Source organism: Arvicola amphibius, chromosome 12 (assembly GCF_903992535.2).
Source record: "Arvicola amphibius chromosome 12, mArvAmp1.2, whole genome shotgun sequence".
In the NCBI taxonomy this organism is placed as follows: domain Eukaryota; kingdom Metazoa; phylum Chordata; class Mammalia; order Rodentia; family Cricetidae; genus Arvicola; species Arvicola amphibius.
The window spans coordinates 51,469,506-51,485,306 of NC_052058.2; the positions used below are offsets into that span (position 1 = coordinate 51,469,506).

Genomic DNA, 15,801 nt, shown 5'->3' on the forward strand with positions numbered 1-15,801 from the left:
CTAATGAGGCATTGCTACTGGATTTGATTCAGGTCATTCAAATAGCTCCTCCCAGAGAGAAAAGCAGCTCAAGTCTCCCCTTAGCCCCACGCACAATCCTAGGCTGTCTGATCCAATCTACATTCTCTTTTGTGTCTGTGCGCGTTTCGCCACCAGTCGATAAACATTTGACCCATCCACTCTTCACCAGTGCTGGATACTAAACAGCAAAGACGTCACCAACAAACAGCTATAATCAGGGAAGCATGAGGATGGTTACACTCCCTGCAGAGCCCAAAAGATTCTCCAGAAGAAAGGGGTACATGGGCTAAGATTTCAAGCAGCAGTTGGCTGTCTGAGGGTGGTGGCAGCTTGGGAGAGGTTTCCCAGAAAAGTGCAGCAGGTATCATCAAAGCAGGTAGGAAAGGCTAGCTGGCTGGGAGGCCAAAGCAAAAGAACTGAACTAAGGTGAGGCAGACGAGCAGAGAGTTCGGGAGAGGGGAGGCGATGCCTGAGGCCTTAGGCCTTCTGGAGCTTGGTAGGATGGCTGGTTCTTCCTTCCCTTGCAGGGGGAGAATGCCAAGCTTGGAAGGAGTAATCAGAGTTTCAAGAAGAATCATGCATGCTGCAGGGGAAAGAAAGGGCTGGAAGCCAATCAGAAGAAAGCAGAGGCAGTCTGGTCTGTCCTGAGGGTGGCTCTGCCGTGAGCGTGAGCGTGGTGGAGACTTAGTAAAACTGGAGAGATGCAGAGACAGGGCGTAGGTTACGGGACTCAAGGTCACGGGGTGGGGAGCAGTAAGAATGTCTCCTAAGCCGAAGCAGCTGGAGACGTCTCGCTTATCAACAACTGGAAGATGGGAAGTGTTCATTCCCTTTGTCAAAGTCCAGGCCCCCAAAATCGGCTCTCTCAGGAGACCTGAAAAGTACCTGCGGAGGCACGCCTAGGTCAGGCTGTCAGGCAGACTGAGCACGAGCGCCACCTGGCGATCTAGCTTTCAATCCACGCAACCGGGGCAGGCATGGACCCTGCAGACCTCTGCTTCTGAACATAGGAGTTTCACATAGTCTTCAACCCGCTGTGCTAAGACCCCTACGAACCACAGGGTTAGCCAGATCACAAGAAAGGAGACACACTTGCCCGGTGTTCATTTGTCTGTCTTTAAACCTTAGTGCCCTGACTTTAAACACACCAGCCAGGACTCCATCAGTTAGCATAAGGGAGGCTAACCGAATCCTTTCAAAGGTGAAGGCGTGAAACAGTGGAGCCAAGACACCCTCATTTCCCATGTGCCACGAAGGCACAGATGTGTCCGTCCTCAGGAAGTTTCCAGGAAGAGACCTGCTGTTGGCCTCTCACTCCCTGGTAGAACTCACTGGAAGAAAGCACCTGGTGAACTTTGCCTCATAAAGGGATTCCTCCTGGCAGCAGCCCCACATTCCAGTCATTTAACAAACAATAGGGGTCCTGACGGCCTCCCACAGACGCAGACAGCACACTTTAGTTGTTGGGGTGAGGAGAGAGGGAACCCCAGGGAAGAAGCTCAAATGGCTAAGGTTAGTAGCCTTAGCTATTTGCTTACTGATTCCCACTCTTTATTAAGTGGTTAAGAAACACAGAGTCAGGCCCTCCACGGCACCTCGGCCTAGTGAACAACAGCACTGCTTACAATGCTCCTGCTAGTACACATTTCACACACACATTCCTCATGCTTTAACATGGCAGACAGGAAGTAGCTGTTTTCTTGATAAAAGGGGGGCTGACACCCTCCAAGTACCCCAGGCTAGCCTTCAATACTCCTATGGTCTTTCTTTCTACTGTCTTTTGTTGTTGTTTTCTGTAGTAAACAACAGTTCTTTTTAAATTTAATGTGAAAAGGGAATACAATCACTTAAATGCATTTTTCAAGATTAAGCCATGAATAAGCCCATTCTGGGTACTCTTTGTTGTAGAGTTAGTGATTCTGACATAATCACACACTTGACATCAAAGATGGAACTTTTACATGTAGCAGGAATGTAGCTGGTTTGATCTTGACACTGGTGAAATTTCCTAGCATTGCTGCACTTTATATTTATTTGAATTTTCTCAGACTTAGTGGTATTAAGTCTGTACTATAATTAAGCACCTTCCTGACACACTTTCTAACATTTCCAAGAGCTTTGAGAAGAGGAATCTAACTAAATATCCAAACACAGCAATGTATTCCTTTTCATTTATTTCTTTATTCTGTTTTCTACATCATATATAGATCCCATTCATTCCCCATGTTTGCATGCCCCCTCAACCCCTGCTCACCACCCCCAATAAAATGAAATTCAAGAGAAAAAAAAAGGAAGAAAATAAAATAAGAAAAATAAAAATACGGAAGAAATTAAAAATCTCGTCACGGGAGCTGCGGTGCAGTTGTGACCCAACAAGTCATGATGTATACCCCTTTGTCCATACATCTCTGCTTGCAAGTGTTTATTGCAAAGAGTCATTGGTCTGGTTAGAGGCCCCTTTTCTCCACTACCTGTTTGATGCTGGGCCCCCACCAGGACGCTTCCTGGACACCCGTTAGTGCTCTGTGTTGTGGAGACCCTGCAGCTTTGGGTCTGCGGGTCAGATCTTTCATGTGCTCCAGCAGATCATAGATGGGGTGGATGTTGGGGCGGGCCAAGTCATAGCCCTGGGTCTGGGCCTGGGCAGCTGGAGGGCTGGTTCCCCATAAGGGAGCTAGGGCCAGCTCTCCCGGCCTTATGACCACAGGGCCAGCTCTCCCGGCCATCTGCCCCAGGCATTTCTTTCTATTTTCTAATGCTCTTAAGTGAGGAATCCAAAGGCCCAGTTTCACAAGTCTACCTAGTCCCCAGTACAGATACGCATATTGACACCACCAAAAAGGTTCCATCAGACAAAAAATAGCCACCAGTCCTCTAGAAGGCACACTTACTCCAAACATCTTGCCAAGCCTCCAGAATGACCTGTGGAGCTGGGAATGAGAATTGGTGGCCTATGCATCTTTGTGTCTTTACAGGCCCACTGCTACTACATCACTGTGAGGAATTTCAAGGAAGCCACGGAGAAACTAGGCAACGAACCAGAGATTCAGCGGGTACTCCGACGCCTCTGTGACCTCTATGCCTTACATGGTATTCTGACTAACTCAGGTGACTTTCTTCATGATGGCTTCCTGTCTGGGGCCCAGGTGGACATGGCTAGAACAGCCTTTCTTGACCTGCTTCCCTTGATCCGGTGAGTGACTGGGACTTGAAATCATGTTAGACTCTGGTGTCCAGGTTGCTTCTCACTCTAAGACCTTGTAAATTTGGGGTTTAGACAGGCTAGCGCCCAGCACAATTATACCAACAGAAAGCATTGGGCTTAATGAAAAAATCAATAGAGGAATTAGGAGAAAATTAGAATCAAAGGGCTAAAGAATAAATTAGCTACCTCAGTTGAACTCTCCAACATTGGCAAGGATCAGTGTCTAAGAAATGTGAATAAAATCAAGGTTCCTATATATGGGCATGTTAATAATAACAATTTTAATCATAACCAGTGTTTAATGAGGATTTGTGTGCTAGGAGCTTTTATATGCATCATCTCATTTAATTCACTCAGCCTTTGAATTGGATTTAATCTTCCTGTGCTACTGAGCAAGCTTAGGTGTATGAGAGTGAACTTTTGTACCTTTGCATGATTAGGCAGAGGAGGAGCTGGGAACATTCAGAGCTTCTGGCCACTGAGCATGCTCTCTTCACCTGTGTGGTAAGGTGCCTGGGGAGTTTATTATTATGTGTGTGTTATGCATATCCAGGTCTTTGATGACTTTGCCTTAAGCAAATTCTTACCAGTTTTCATAAATGTAGTTTATTACTCCTTTTCCTTTGCACCCCTTCAAGATGCTTTTTTAGATTCAATAATTTATGTACTGTTTTGTAAAACAATAATACAGATACTTTTTAAATGTAGAACTGATCCTGTACAACTTAGAGTCATGAATACTAGTGGCATTCATCCTGCTATTTTATACATAAAGTAAATATTGCTTTAAGAATACATCAAAACTAAAGTCTATCCTGATCACATAACTAGACCTTTCTGGGTAAAAAATATGAAGCCTTTTATGTGTGGAGGGAAGTGACTTTTCTCCTGGGACCTTCAATAGTTCTTATTATTAGTAAAAAGATTTTAAATTTGTGCAGGGTTTCATAAGAGGCTAAAAAAAATCAATCAAATGTGTCTTGTTTCTAAAATGCAGTATTAACAAACCCCTGTGGCTATGTATCAGCACCTGATAGATAGCTAGTCGCTAGTAAATGTTTGTTCAATTAAACCATCAAATATGGGGCCAAAGAGATGGCTTGTGGGTCAAAGAGTTCCCCACCAAACCTGACAATCTGAGTTTGATCCCCAACAGCAGAAGGCTAGTACCAGCTATAATATAAATAATATAATATAAATAATATAATATAAATATAAATGATATAAATTCTATAAAGGCATCCTCTAACCTCCAAGCACAAACCATAGCATCCCCACCAAAGTAAACAAGAAATAATACCAACAAAAATGGTCAGATGTACACTGAATACAATTATACCAGGTGTTAAATTTACCTTAATGCAGGATGATCCAGTATGGAACCTCTAAGGGTATAATTAGTACTACAGAGTTAAAGTTGCCTGTCTTTCTGAAATGATTAGCATTTAAAAACACACGAAAAAAACAAAACAAAACACTTGGGCCTGGCTGGTGATAATCAGACATAAAAGAGAAACATAACAACCATAACACCTCATAAGCACGGTACGTGCGTGCATGCGTGCGTGCTTGCGTACGCGCATACGTGCCTTGGCTCCTCAGACTTAAGCTCCCAACACACACATGGAAACCACAAACTGACTTATTTACATTGGGTCCTAAGTTTCCTTTCCTACTGCAGTAATTATTTATGAAACAGACCCACGCTCTCATCAGTTCAGAGTCACGGTTCTCTGCCTAGATTAGCCACTATTGCCCTCAACTTTCAGGGATGACAAATCAGGACAGGACAATTCTGAGAGGCACCAAAACTAGCTCTCAGGCTGAGGCCAGTGAACTGACTGGCTCAGTCGGAGTACCTTAAGTGGCGCTAAAAACCTCCACTAGGGACTTCTGAGTAAAGGTGGCAGATTCAACACACACATTGATTTCTGAAGCCCTACTAAAACACCAGGATAAACATCAAGTATATATCTGATTTGAGACTGCACCTCATGTAGCACTGGCTTTGAACTTGCTATACAGCCAAGGATAGCCTTGAACCTCTGGCAGTCCTGCCCCTATATTCCCAGTGCTGGGATTACCAGCATTAGCCAACACACCCAGTTTTTATGGAGTGCTCCAGTTTGAACCCAGGATTTTGCTACACAGTGCTGGGCAAGCACTCTACCAACTGAGCTAAGGGCTACACCCTTTAACTTAAAGGTATCCACCCACAAAGAGGAAGACAGAAGAAACAGGAAAGTCGGAGGACATGTGGACACGGACTGGCAGACAGGTTCAGCAGAGAACTCAGAAGGACAGTGTGTTTCTGGCAGTGGGGTAAAGGTGAAATGACAGAATGTACTGGATTCCCAGTTTCCTCCTTCCTCTTGACCCAGTTCTGCGAAAAGGGTAAACAGCAAGGCAGTGGACTGGAGAGCGCTGAGCACATCCTACAAATTCACTTTACACGCCCTTCTCAGCACATTTCCCACTGGCCCCTTGAAGGCTGGCAGCCTGTATGTATGAAGATGACAACACAGTCCCTCAAGCAGTCAACGAGAAAGAGCTAAAGATGCAAACCACTTATAATCCATCCAGCTCACCCCACAGTGACCCCACTAAAAAGTAATCCCAGGCTTCTACTAGTGTGGCTAGTTAACACCCCACTATCAGCTAAGATCAGACACCTAGGATCACCATGCAAGGAGACCCAAATACACAAGAACAAGACAACTTGAAGGATACAAATAAACCTGCTGGGAAAAATCAAACTTAAAAATGGAAAAGAAACATGTTTTTAAAATCACCATTATCTTCAAAGAGCTAAGAAGGTCAAGATACTGCCATCAACAGAAGGCAGAAAAAAAAGGTTCTGAAATTTAAAAAATGATAATATAAATGAAACATCAGTGAATGGATTGGAAGATGGAGTTGTGGCAACCTTGGAGAAAGTCAGAAGCAAAAATAAAATAAAATGATTTTTAAAAAGATGACCAAGCAATAAAAATTTTAAAAAATGTATTTTTAAAGAAAACCCATATTCATAGTCCACCACGTGAAAGACAGGTCAAGAAAAAAAAAAGAACAAAAAAAACCCCAAAAGGTGGCAAATCATTAATAATTTAAGAAAATTTACTCAAATGAAAGATACAGACTTTCAGGTTAAAGAAGTCCACAGTGCCTACAAGCAGAAGCAGACAGGCCCCACATACATACAAGCACACATGTGAGTAAGGAAGGTAAGAATTGCAGAGGGTGGGGGACAGACAGGTCATTGCAGTTTCAAGTGTTCTTGTTTTAGTTTCTGTGTGGTGCTGGGGATCAAAGCCACGGGCTTGACATGCTACACAAGGACTCTCTACCTGTGAACTATAGCTCCAGACCGCCCAGCGTCTAAACTGGCCAAAGAAGGCCTGTCTAGGAGGGTGCCTTCTGAGAAAAGGGCTGAGGGTGCAGAAAGGACCCTAGAGGAATCATGTGGCTGCCAGGAAAAAAAGGACCAGACAAGCTGAGCACAATGTAGAAACACACAGAGGTAGGAAACTAGAACGCTTGGCTTACCTACCCAGAGGCCAGAAACAAGGCCACAGAGGAGGGAAGCAAGGCTGAGGCGGAGGAGACAAAGGTTAGAGAATCTGGGTGCGCAGAGAGACGGAAGGAACGGGGTGTGTAACTGAAGATTTGGGCCTTTACTGTGTGTGAGAATGGGAAGGTTTTGAGCATAGCAGAGTTATTACAACCTGAAACAGCCTAACCCTGTACCCTGTGTATATTCGTGCCTGGGGGTTATGTACATGTTTTGTGGGTTTTGTGTGGTTTTGTTTTGTTTGGGGTTTGTTGTTGCTGTTGTGGTTTTGTGTGTGTGCACATATGGAGACCAGAGGACAACCTCAGGAGTCCTTTCTCAAGCACCAATGGCTTTTTGGTTTTTTTTGTTTTTTGAGACAGCATCTCTCACTGGCCTGAAACTCACAAGCAAGCTAGATAGATTGGCCATTGAGCCCAGCAGTGATCTGCCTGTCCCCACCTGCCTAGTCTAGGATTACAAACGTCAATGCTAAATGGTGGTGCATACCTTTAAACCCAGTACTCAGAAGCAGGTGGATCTCTGTGATTTCTAGGCCGTTCTGGTCTACAGAAAGAGTTCCAGGACAGCCAGAGCTGTTACACCCTGAAACCTTATCTCAGAAACAAAACAAAATTAAAAAAAAAAAAAACAACATAACACTCAGCACATTCCCCCCACACACACACACAAACAAATAAATACTAGGACTCAAACTTAGGTTCTCAAGCAGTTTATCAACCGAGCCCGCCGCGCGCGCGCGCGTGTGTGTGTGTGTGTGTGTGTGTGTGTGTGTGTGTGTGTGTGTGTATTTGAATACGATAAAGCAGGGGCTGGGAGTACAGCTCTAAGGTTGAGCACTTGCTAAGTGTGCAGGATGCCATTGGTTTAACCTGCAGCCCCAAAAGGAATATTATAAATAAGTTAATAAATAGTAGCAAGGGGACAGATCTAGAAGCTAATGCAATAATCCAGGTGAGAGATGACCACAGATTGGACCTGAGTGCAGCACCAACTGATGTGGGAAGGAGGCAAAATGTGGACATGCTTTGAAAACAGAACAGTGTTTTCTGGCAATTAGATATGGTACAAGACAGAAAGAAGTCAGGCCATTTATCATAAAGGGGAAATCTATAGGAGGGCCAGGTTTGGATAAGACAGACAAATCAGGAGTTTGTTTTGGGAATTCAATGCAGTTAAAAAGCCTGTTAGCAATCTAATACAGAAGCCAGCAAGCAGGTGACATGAAGGAGGGATAAATTTGGAAGTCAGTGGCATGTGGCTGATATTTAAAGCCAAGAGAGAAATGATGTCATCTAGGAGTGAGTGAATGAGAAGGGTTAGGACCCTCCAAAAACAATAAGGAGACATAGACAAGAGTTATTTCAGGGAAGTGCTTGAGGTAAGAGCAAAACGAATCCAGTCCTCCAGAAAGAGCAGAATAACTGGAGATAAACAGACAAAATACTCCCAAATTCGGTCAAAAGAGAAGCCAAGATCTAGGGTGGATGAGGGAAATGAGGGGAGCCAAATGCCTGTTTGCTTTTAATTTCTTTTTAAGTTTTACAAGCATGCCTCCATATATGTAAGTATATGCAATGCCTGAGGAGTTAGAGACAGCTGTGAGCCACCCAGTGTTGTCAGCTAAACCATGGTCCTCTAAGAGCAGCAAGTGTTATTAACGCTGAGCCATCTCTCCAGCAATCCCCACCAGCTTGTCTTGAGAGAGATGATAGCAACATTGATGGAATGACCCCAGATGGGTTTCTGACACCATACAGGAAAGAAAATGTATCCTTTTCCTGTAGGTAAGGGATAGAAGAGTAGCGGACCGAGGACTGGGTAGACTAGAAGCAGGAGATGGAGCTGACGGGTGTAAAGGAGGGCTGAGCACAACGCTCAGAAGTGGGAGCCTATGGGAAACCCGTATGACTTCCACCTGACCAGTGAAATAAGATGCGAAGTCACTCTGGGAAGGAGGGGGAGGTGGGTGCTGTAGACTTGAAGATGGAAGAGACCGAAAAATCACTAGGTGAGCGAGTCGGTGAACCAAAGCAATGGAGCACGATTGCTAGGCCGTGTGGCTCAGCTGCCTGAACTCTTAGGACAGCAGCGTAGGCTGGGTTTTCCAGCCACATATAGTCACACAGGTGGTGGCAGAAAATCCCTGCAAACAAGGAGAGAGCTGGGCTCTCCATCAGCATGGCAAAAGAAGAAAAACTGCTGAATGTATTTTCAGGGGGGAGAATATAATGGCCCATGGAATTTCAGCTGACTACAGAGAAAATTGAGACCATCAGGGTCATTAACAGACATTAAACAAGGAGTACAGCTCATTAGCTCTTGTTAAAACAGGAGGTTTGCTGGGCAGTGGTGGTGCATGCTTTTAATCCCAGCACTCAGGAGACAGAGGCAGGTGGATCTCTGTGAGTTCGAGGCCAGCGTGATCTACAGAGTGAGTCCCAGGACAGGCTCCAAAGCTACAAAGAGAAAACCTGTCTTCAAAAACCAACCAAACAAACAAAAACCCAGAAGGCTCATTAGTTGTCAAAACAGTATTATAGTCCAACAAGATGACTTGATGGGCAAACATACTTGAAGCCAATACTGACAACGTGAGTTCAGTCCCTAGGGTGATGATGTGAGCTTGATCCAGAGACCCACAAGTGGAAGAACTGACTCTTGCATCTTGTCCTCTGACCTCCATAAGGACTGCACAGTTCTAGACCAGCAGGAACTACACAGTGGCACAACCAAGGCCAAGCTGATCTACATAGACGTTCAGATCAACCAGACTTGACACAAGACCTTACCTCAAAACAAAACAAAATCTTAAAATACAAAATATAATTAGGTTTATTATCCTAGCCACTTCAAATGTTTTGATGTCACACAGTCATCATAATGTCAACACTGAACATTAACTAATCTTGTCAAAATTACAAGTTGGCCATAAAGCCAAGGGGAAGAAGCTTGGGGATGAGGAGACAGAAGAGAAGAGAAAACTGCTCAGTCCAGCCAAGTGTGTGGAACATGCCTGTAATCTCAGCATCAGGAGTCTGGGGGTGGGGCACTGAGGGGAGTGTTGCATGCCAGCCTGGGGATGCAAAGAGTTCCAGGCCAGCCTGGACTGTGTGGTAAGATTTGTCCCTTTTACTTGCCCAAAAGGAAATTCTCATTTTTATTACAGTGAGTAACATCTAAAACCAAAGCATCAAGAAGTTACTAGCATTACAAAAAAAAAAAAAAAATTAGGAGGTATCTGTGTAATTATCAGCTAAAAGACCAACTATGTCTCTAAGGAGAAGACAGGAATGGAGAAGCAAGGTGCATGCTATTATAATAAGACACTGAGCAAAACCAGCTTGGGGAGGAAAGGGTTTCTTTGGTTCTCAGGTCATAGTCAACCACTGAAGGAAGCCAAGGCAGTGTCTGGAGGCAGGAACTGAAGAAGAGACCATGGAGGAATGCTGTTGACTGGCTTGCTCCATTTGCCTTTTTATACTACCCAAGACCACCTGCCCAGAGATGGCACCACCCACAGTGGGCTGTGCTCCCCACATCAATTATTAATCAGGAAAATGCTCCAACATGTCTACCCGTCAGTCTGATGGAGGCAATTCCTCAACTGGAGCTCCCTCTTCCCAAGTGGCTCTAGTTTGTGTCCACTGACAAAAATTAACTAGTACACTGAGAGATTAGGCTTTTTTTTTTCATTTATGTTTTTTATCCAGTGTTGGGAATTGGATCCTGGACTTTACACCCAGTAGGCAAGGCCTGATTTTTTAGATAACAAGTCTTAAAGAACTTTATGATTCTTTATCCTGTGCATACATAACTGATAAAAAAAATAAAACCCAGGGGGCTGGAGAGGTGGCTCAGCAGTTAAGAGCACTGACTGCTCTTCCAGAGAAGCCAGATTCAATCCCAGTACCCACATGGCAGCTCAGATGTCTTTGACTCTTTTTTCAGGGGACCCGACACCCTCACACAGACATACCAGCAGGCAAAACACAACATAAAATTAAATAAAGTTTTTTAAAAAGAATGGTTTAAAAAACTAAAATATAAATAATAAAGAATTGTTCAAACAGCAGATAATGATAATTACTTCTTGTGGATCAATTCGATTCTTAAGACAAAGGTGACAATGCTCACAATTTGTCTTCTCTCTCAGGAAGGATGCAATCTTGTTAACTGATGCTTTTGACTTCACGGATAATTGTTTAAATTCGGCACTCGGCTGTTATGATGGACATGTCTACGAACGTCTGTTTGAGTGGGCTCAGAAGTCACCAGCCAATAATCAGGTAATTGAGTGGAACCCATTATAAATTATGTAAAATGGCAAAGAACATGCAGTAAATACATCTCCATGTTTTCCCATTTTAATCAATTCTGCTTAGGTTGAAAATTACTTGGCATAGAGCATCTGTTTAAAACACTTCTAGAGAGCACATAAAGAAACCAGGGGTGCAGTTTGGCAGGAACTGAAATCAGCAAAATTCACAGTTCAGAATGTGGAAAGGGCATTAAGAGAAAGGCTTGACATACCCAAAGGCACACACATACAGCAGCAAGCGAAACTAAGATAAATCATAGCAGTGGTAAAACATCTTACTTTCAGCTTTTTAGCTCCATCCTATGTAGATCCAGAGGTGATAGGAAATTTGAGGTACTGTCATAGGTGGGCAGTATAAGGGGGATGGTAGCAAGACTGTCCTCAGAGGGAAGATGAGAATTCCAGTTATCCCAGCCTCACTGGGCAAAGTTAAGAACATCAGTCAGTACTGTACTTTGAATTTAGGGAGCCTGTAGTAAAGAGCAGATTTGACAGACAACCCCAACAAAAAAAACGTATCTATCTATAGGCACACGCAAGGCGTTTCACAGTGTTGGGCATATTAGACTTTATAAATATGTTTTTCAGATGGTGAAACTTTCTCTTTAGTCCAACTTCAGGAAGGTATCTTACAATGCAGTGACCAACACTCGGGCTTGCACTCACACTTTACAGGTGTTGTTAGACTTGTTCTTGGCAGTATGTATCCTGTCACACATCAGAGCTGAGCTTCCCACGATCTAAAGTCATAACCTCCAGAATGGCGGCCAGACAGGTCAGCCCACTTCAGCCAAGAGCCATCCACAAGAAGACCTGGTTTTAGCTCAAGGAAATATAAACAATTTTGCTACATAGTCACTGCTCCTATGGTTAACCTGCTTCTAATATGTTACTTATCTAATGACCATTTCTCTGTCCTTGCTAATGTTTAAATCCTGGCATAAAAGCAGAGCAGTCCTTCCAATCCAGCCTGCTTCCATGGTCTCGAGAGGGACCTACGTCCTTTGGTGCTCCATAGAGCTGCCACACCTCTCCCGGTGCACCTGTCGGCAAATGCCAAGACACAGAGCTTGACCTGTTGCATTGGCAGCACAAGAAAATATTCCACTCCCCTAGATTCCTCGGGGTCACTGAAGACTGTAGTGGGCCATCTTGTCTTTCCTCATTCTTAAACACTTTAATCTGGAAACAATAGCAAGTTTGTAGAAACGAGACGTGGCTGACCTGTCTTTTCACTGATGCTGTAAAATTCTGACATACTTCAAACTGTTATTCTGTCTCTACTTCCTTCCACTTGACCAAGGATAGAGCTTCTTATGACCTACATAACGATACAAAAGCAGTCACGACAGATACTCATCAACCAGCCTTATGTGACCTTGTTAAGTCACAGGTGTGGCCTTTTCATGCAGGGCAGTTTAGGAAAGGGAGTCAAAACGATAGTTGGTTGATCGGTAACATACAGCCATGTGATCTTATACTTTTAGCTCCTTTGAAAAGCTTCAACATTTTTAAAGTCTCTTTTTTGATCTGTAATAGTTCTGAAGTGCAGCAGACATTTTAATAGAAAAGGCACATTATGGGTATTTTAAATAAGTTAAAACAGCAGCTATACTGAAACATGCCCTGTGGACACAAAAGTACAAATGAGAATATATGTACAGTGTTCTCATGCCGGAAGTAAAGTGCTATGTGCTAGGCTGCACCTCTTAGCTCCACAGGAGTCTCTCCTGTCTGCAGTAGGTTGTGCTGAGATTTCTCCTATCAGGATGACACGCTACCCTGGTATACTCTGTGATGTCTGCTTTGGGCTGACTGATCTAGAAAACTGCCACAGAAGATCCCCCTAGCCGCATAAAATCATATCCAAGCATTTCCCTATGGAAGCAAGAAGGAATCATTATGGGTTATTTTAGACCAAGAACCCCCTTTTTTAGTGCTTGTTTCAGGGCCTTGTGTGGCCCAGGCTGGCCTTCAACTCCTATCTCCCAAATGCCAGGATTACATGTGTACATCATCACACCCCGTTCTATTCTCTCAATAACTATATTGTAAAAATATGCCCAAGGAATAGTGAGAAGTGTTAAACACATCTAGTTCATTCATTCAAAGAACAATCACTGTGCAATGGCAATGTGCTAGGATTGAAGAAACAGTGAAGAATAGGGTGTAAACCTATGTTAGGACCTTATAGGCTTCTTTTGCTTAAGATGTATTTATTTATTATGCATACAGTATTCTGCATGTAGGACTGCATGACAAAAGAAGGCACCAGATCTCATTATAGATGGTTATGAGCCATCATGTGGTTGCTAGAAATTAAACTTAGCATCTCTGGAAGAACAGCCAGTGCTCTTAACCTCTAAGCCATCTCTCCAGTCCCCAGAACTTTATAGTTTTACTGTAAAAGAAATTAAAATAGTATGGAAGACTAGCGTCTAGCTATGAAGAAAAGAACTCAGACACGGCACTAGAGAATGATGGGAAAGCTGATTCTGACACAGAATATTGCCTACCTGATTCTACTTTCTGGTTGCTTGCTTTGTGGTTCATGTTCAAAATTTCAAAGAGTCTCAAAAAGTGAAGGATTTCATTTGTATTAAATTCTGAACGCAGAAAAAAAAATAATCTGTAGACTTTTCTCTTAATCAGCCACCTGCACGCAGTTTAAAATCTGCCTAAGAAAGGAGGCTTGTTGGAAAAGTGTTCACCATATGTTCACACAAAATGAATTTTAAAAAGTAATTTTAAAAATTAAGAATCTTAGGTAATTGAAAGGCGGTGGTGGCACATGCCTGTAATCCCAGCACTTGGGAGGCAGAAACAGGCGGATCTCTGTAAAGTCAAGGCCATCTTGGTCTACAAATTACTGAGTGAGTTCCGGGACAGCCAAACCCTGTCTCGAAAAACCAAACAAAACAGGATCTTAGGTAATGCTACTCTTTTAAAGTGAAGCCATTGATTCTAGAAGTATTCTTCTAATAATGTGATTCCTATAAACACAGGAAAACCCTGCCTATGAGAAATATATCCGACCACTGCTACAAAGCTGGAGACCCAAGCTGTGAAAAGCCAACAGAACTCAGGATCAAGAAGCATCATGGTGGCACAGCATATACAGACAAAGAATTAAAGTCAAAGCAAAGGGGGTGGAGTGACTAGTTCTTCAAATTGCTTAGTAAGTTGGTACGTGAATGAAATGTGTTTGAAGTTTCCCTTTGTCCGTTTATAGCATATATTTGGTTAAATGCTGGGACTTTGCTTTAAGTGTAGAAAAAGCCAATAAACACATTAGCTACTACTTGTGTGGTGTATTTATCTAGGATATACCGGGATCGACCAGTCTGAGGGATGTCAGCAGGAAATCTACCATGGAGCTATCTCGTGGTCCACCACTTACCTTTAGCATTTACCCTCAGGTTTACAAAGACACACATGCAGCCCTTCAAAGGTACCTGGATGTGCTATAATCTAAATAAAATATAAAGGCTCAGAATGTAGCATATCATTTTTTAAAAGTCAGTTCTTCCACAGTAAAAATGATTTAAAATTTTATAGAGACAGAATTGTCTCAATATATCCAGATATAACCAAACTACATTTTTAAATGATTTATTCTGTATACAAATTCTGTCCATATGTATGCCTGCATGCCAGAAGAGGGCACCAGATCTCATTATAGATGGCTGTGAAACACCATGTGGTTGCTGGGAATTGAACCCATAACCTCTGGAAGAGCAGCCAGTGTTCTTAACCTCTGAGCCATCTCTCCAGCCCCCCAAACAATATTTTTCATTTTATTTTCAACTCCACAACAACATAAAACAGTTACAGCATGGACTGCAGCTAAGTGACAAGCACTTACCTAACATGAATAAGACCCAGGTCAATCCCCAAGAATGAGGGAAAAAACAAACAAGCCTTAAAAATCCTGCTGGCTGCTTTTATTCAAATAGGCAATCATTTACCTGCTAATAATTAGTAAACCAGAGAAAATTTGCCAAAAGCAATCTTCCCTTTAGGGAGAATGGGGACAAGGAAGAAAATTCAGAAGTTTTCCTTTTTCCTAAACTTGAAACTAGTATTACTCCTACTTCCACAGCTTTAAAATATATATAAATTTTATATAATATATATATGTTTAAGTGTAAGTGTGCACGTGTGTGTGTGTGTGTGTGTAAGCCAGTGGTGTCAGATCTGCCTAGAGTTGGTGTTACAGGCAGTTGTGAGCCAGTGACGTAGGTGTTGGTCACCAAATTCCTATGCAAGAGCAACAAGTGCTCTTAACCAAGAGCCCTCCACAAGAGATCTGAACCCAAATCATCTTACTTCATGTTGGCTTCATCTAGCTCCATAGCACAGGACTGATCTGGGTCTTTATTAGGAAACCACAGATCAATTTACAACAGGAGTCAGTGTTTCTAACAGTACCCTCTTCTCACCTGTCCATCAATACAATGAAACTACAGCAACCTGTCAATAATATTGAAGAATCCTCGTTTGAAGATGAAATAATTACGGGTTTCTTTTGTATGTTTTGTGTGTGTGCGTGTGTGTGTGTAATTTGTCAAATATTAAATTTTCAAAGAGATATATAAGTAAATATTTTAATCTTCCTTCCAAAGGGGGAATCTTAGAATAGTCTCAGAGAAGAGGAAAAGAGTGTTTCATTTGCCATAGGGC

The 15,801-nt window shown here is 42.9% G+C and overlaps 1 protein-coding gene across 2 annotated transcripts in view; it reads left to right on the top strand.

The window, feature by feature from the left end:
- The window catches only part of Acox2 (acyl-CoA oxidase 2), a 30,112-nt gene extending 15,693 nt beyond the window's left edge, over nt 1-14,419 (top strand). For both annotated transcript variants that reach the window (XM_038349829.1, XM_038349830.1), the window contains exons 13-15: nt 2,997-3,214; nt 10,954-11,086; nt 14,124-14,419. In XM_038349829.1, coding sequence (XP_038205757.1) covers nt 2,997-3,214; nt 10,954-11,086; nt 14,124-14,186 — 414 coding nt within the window. In that variant the 3' untranslated portion in view covers nt 14,187-14,419. The remainder of the gene's footprint in view (nt 1-2,996; nt 3,215-10,953; nt 11,087-14,123) is intronic.
- Nucleotides 14,420-15,801: the final 1,382 nt, after the last annotated feature.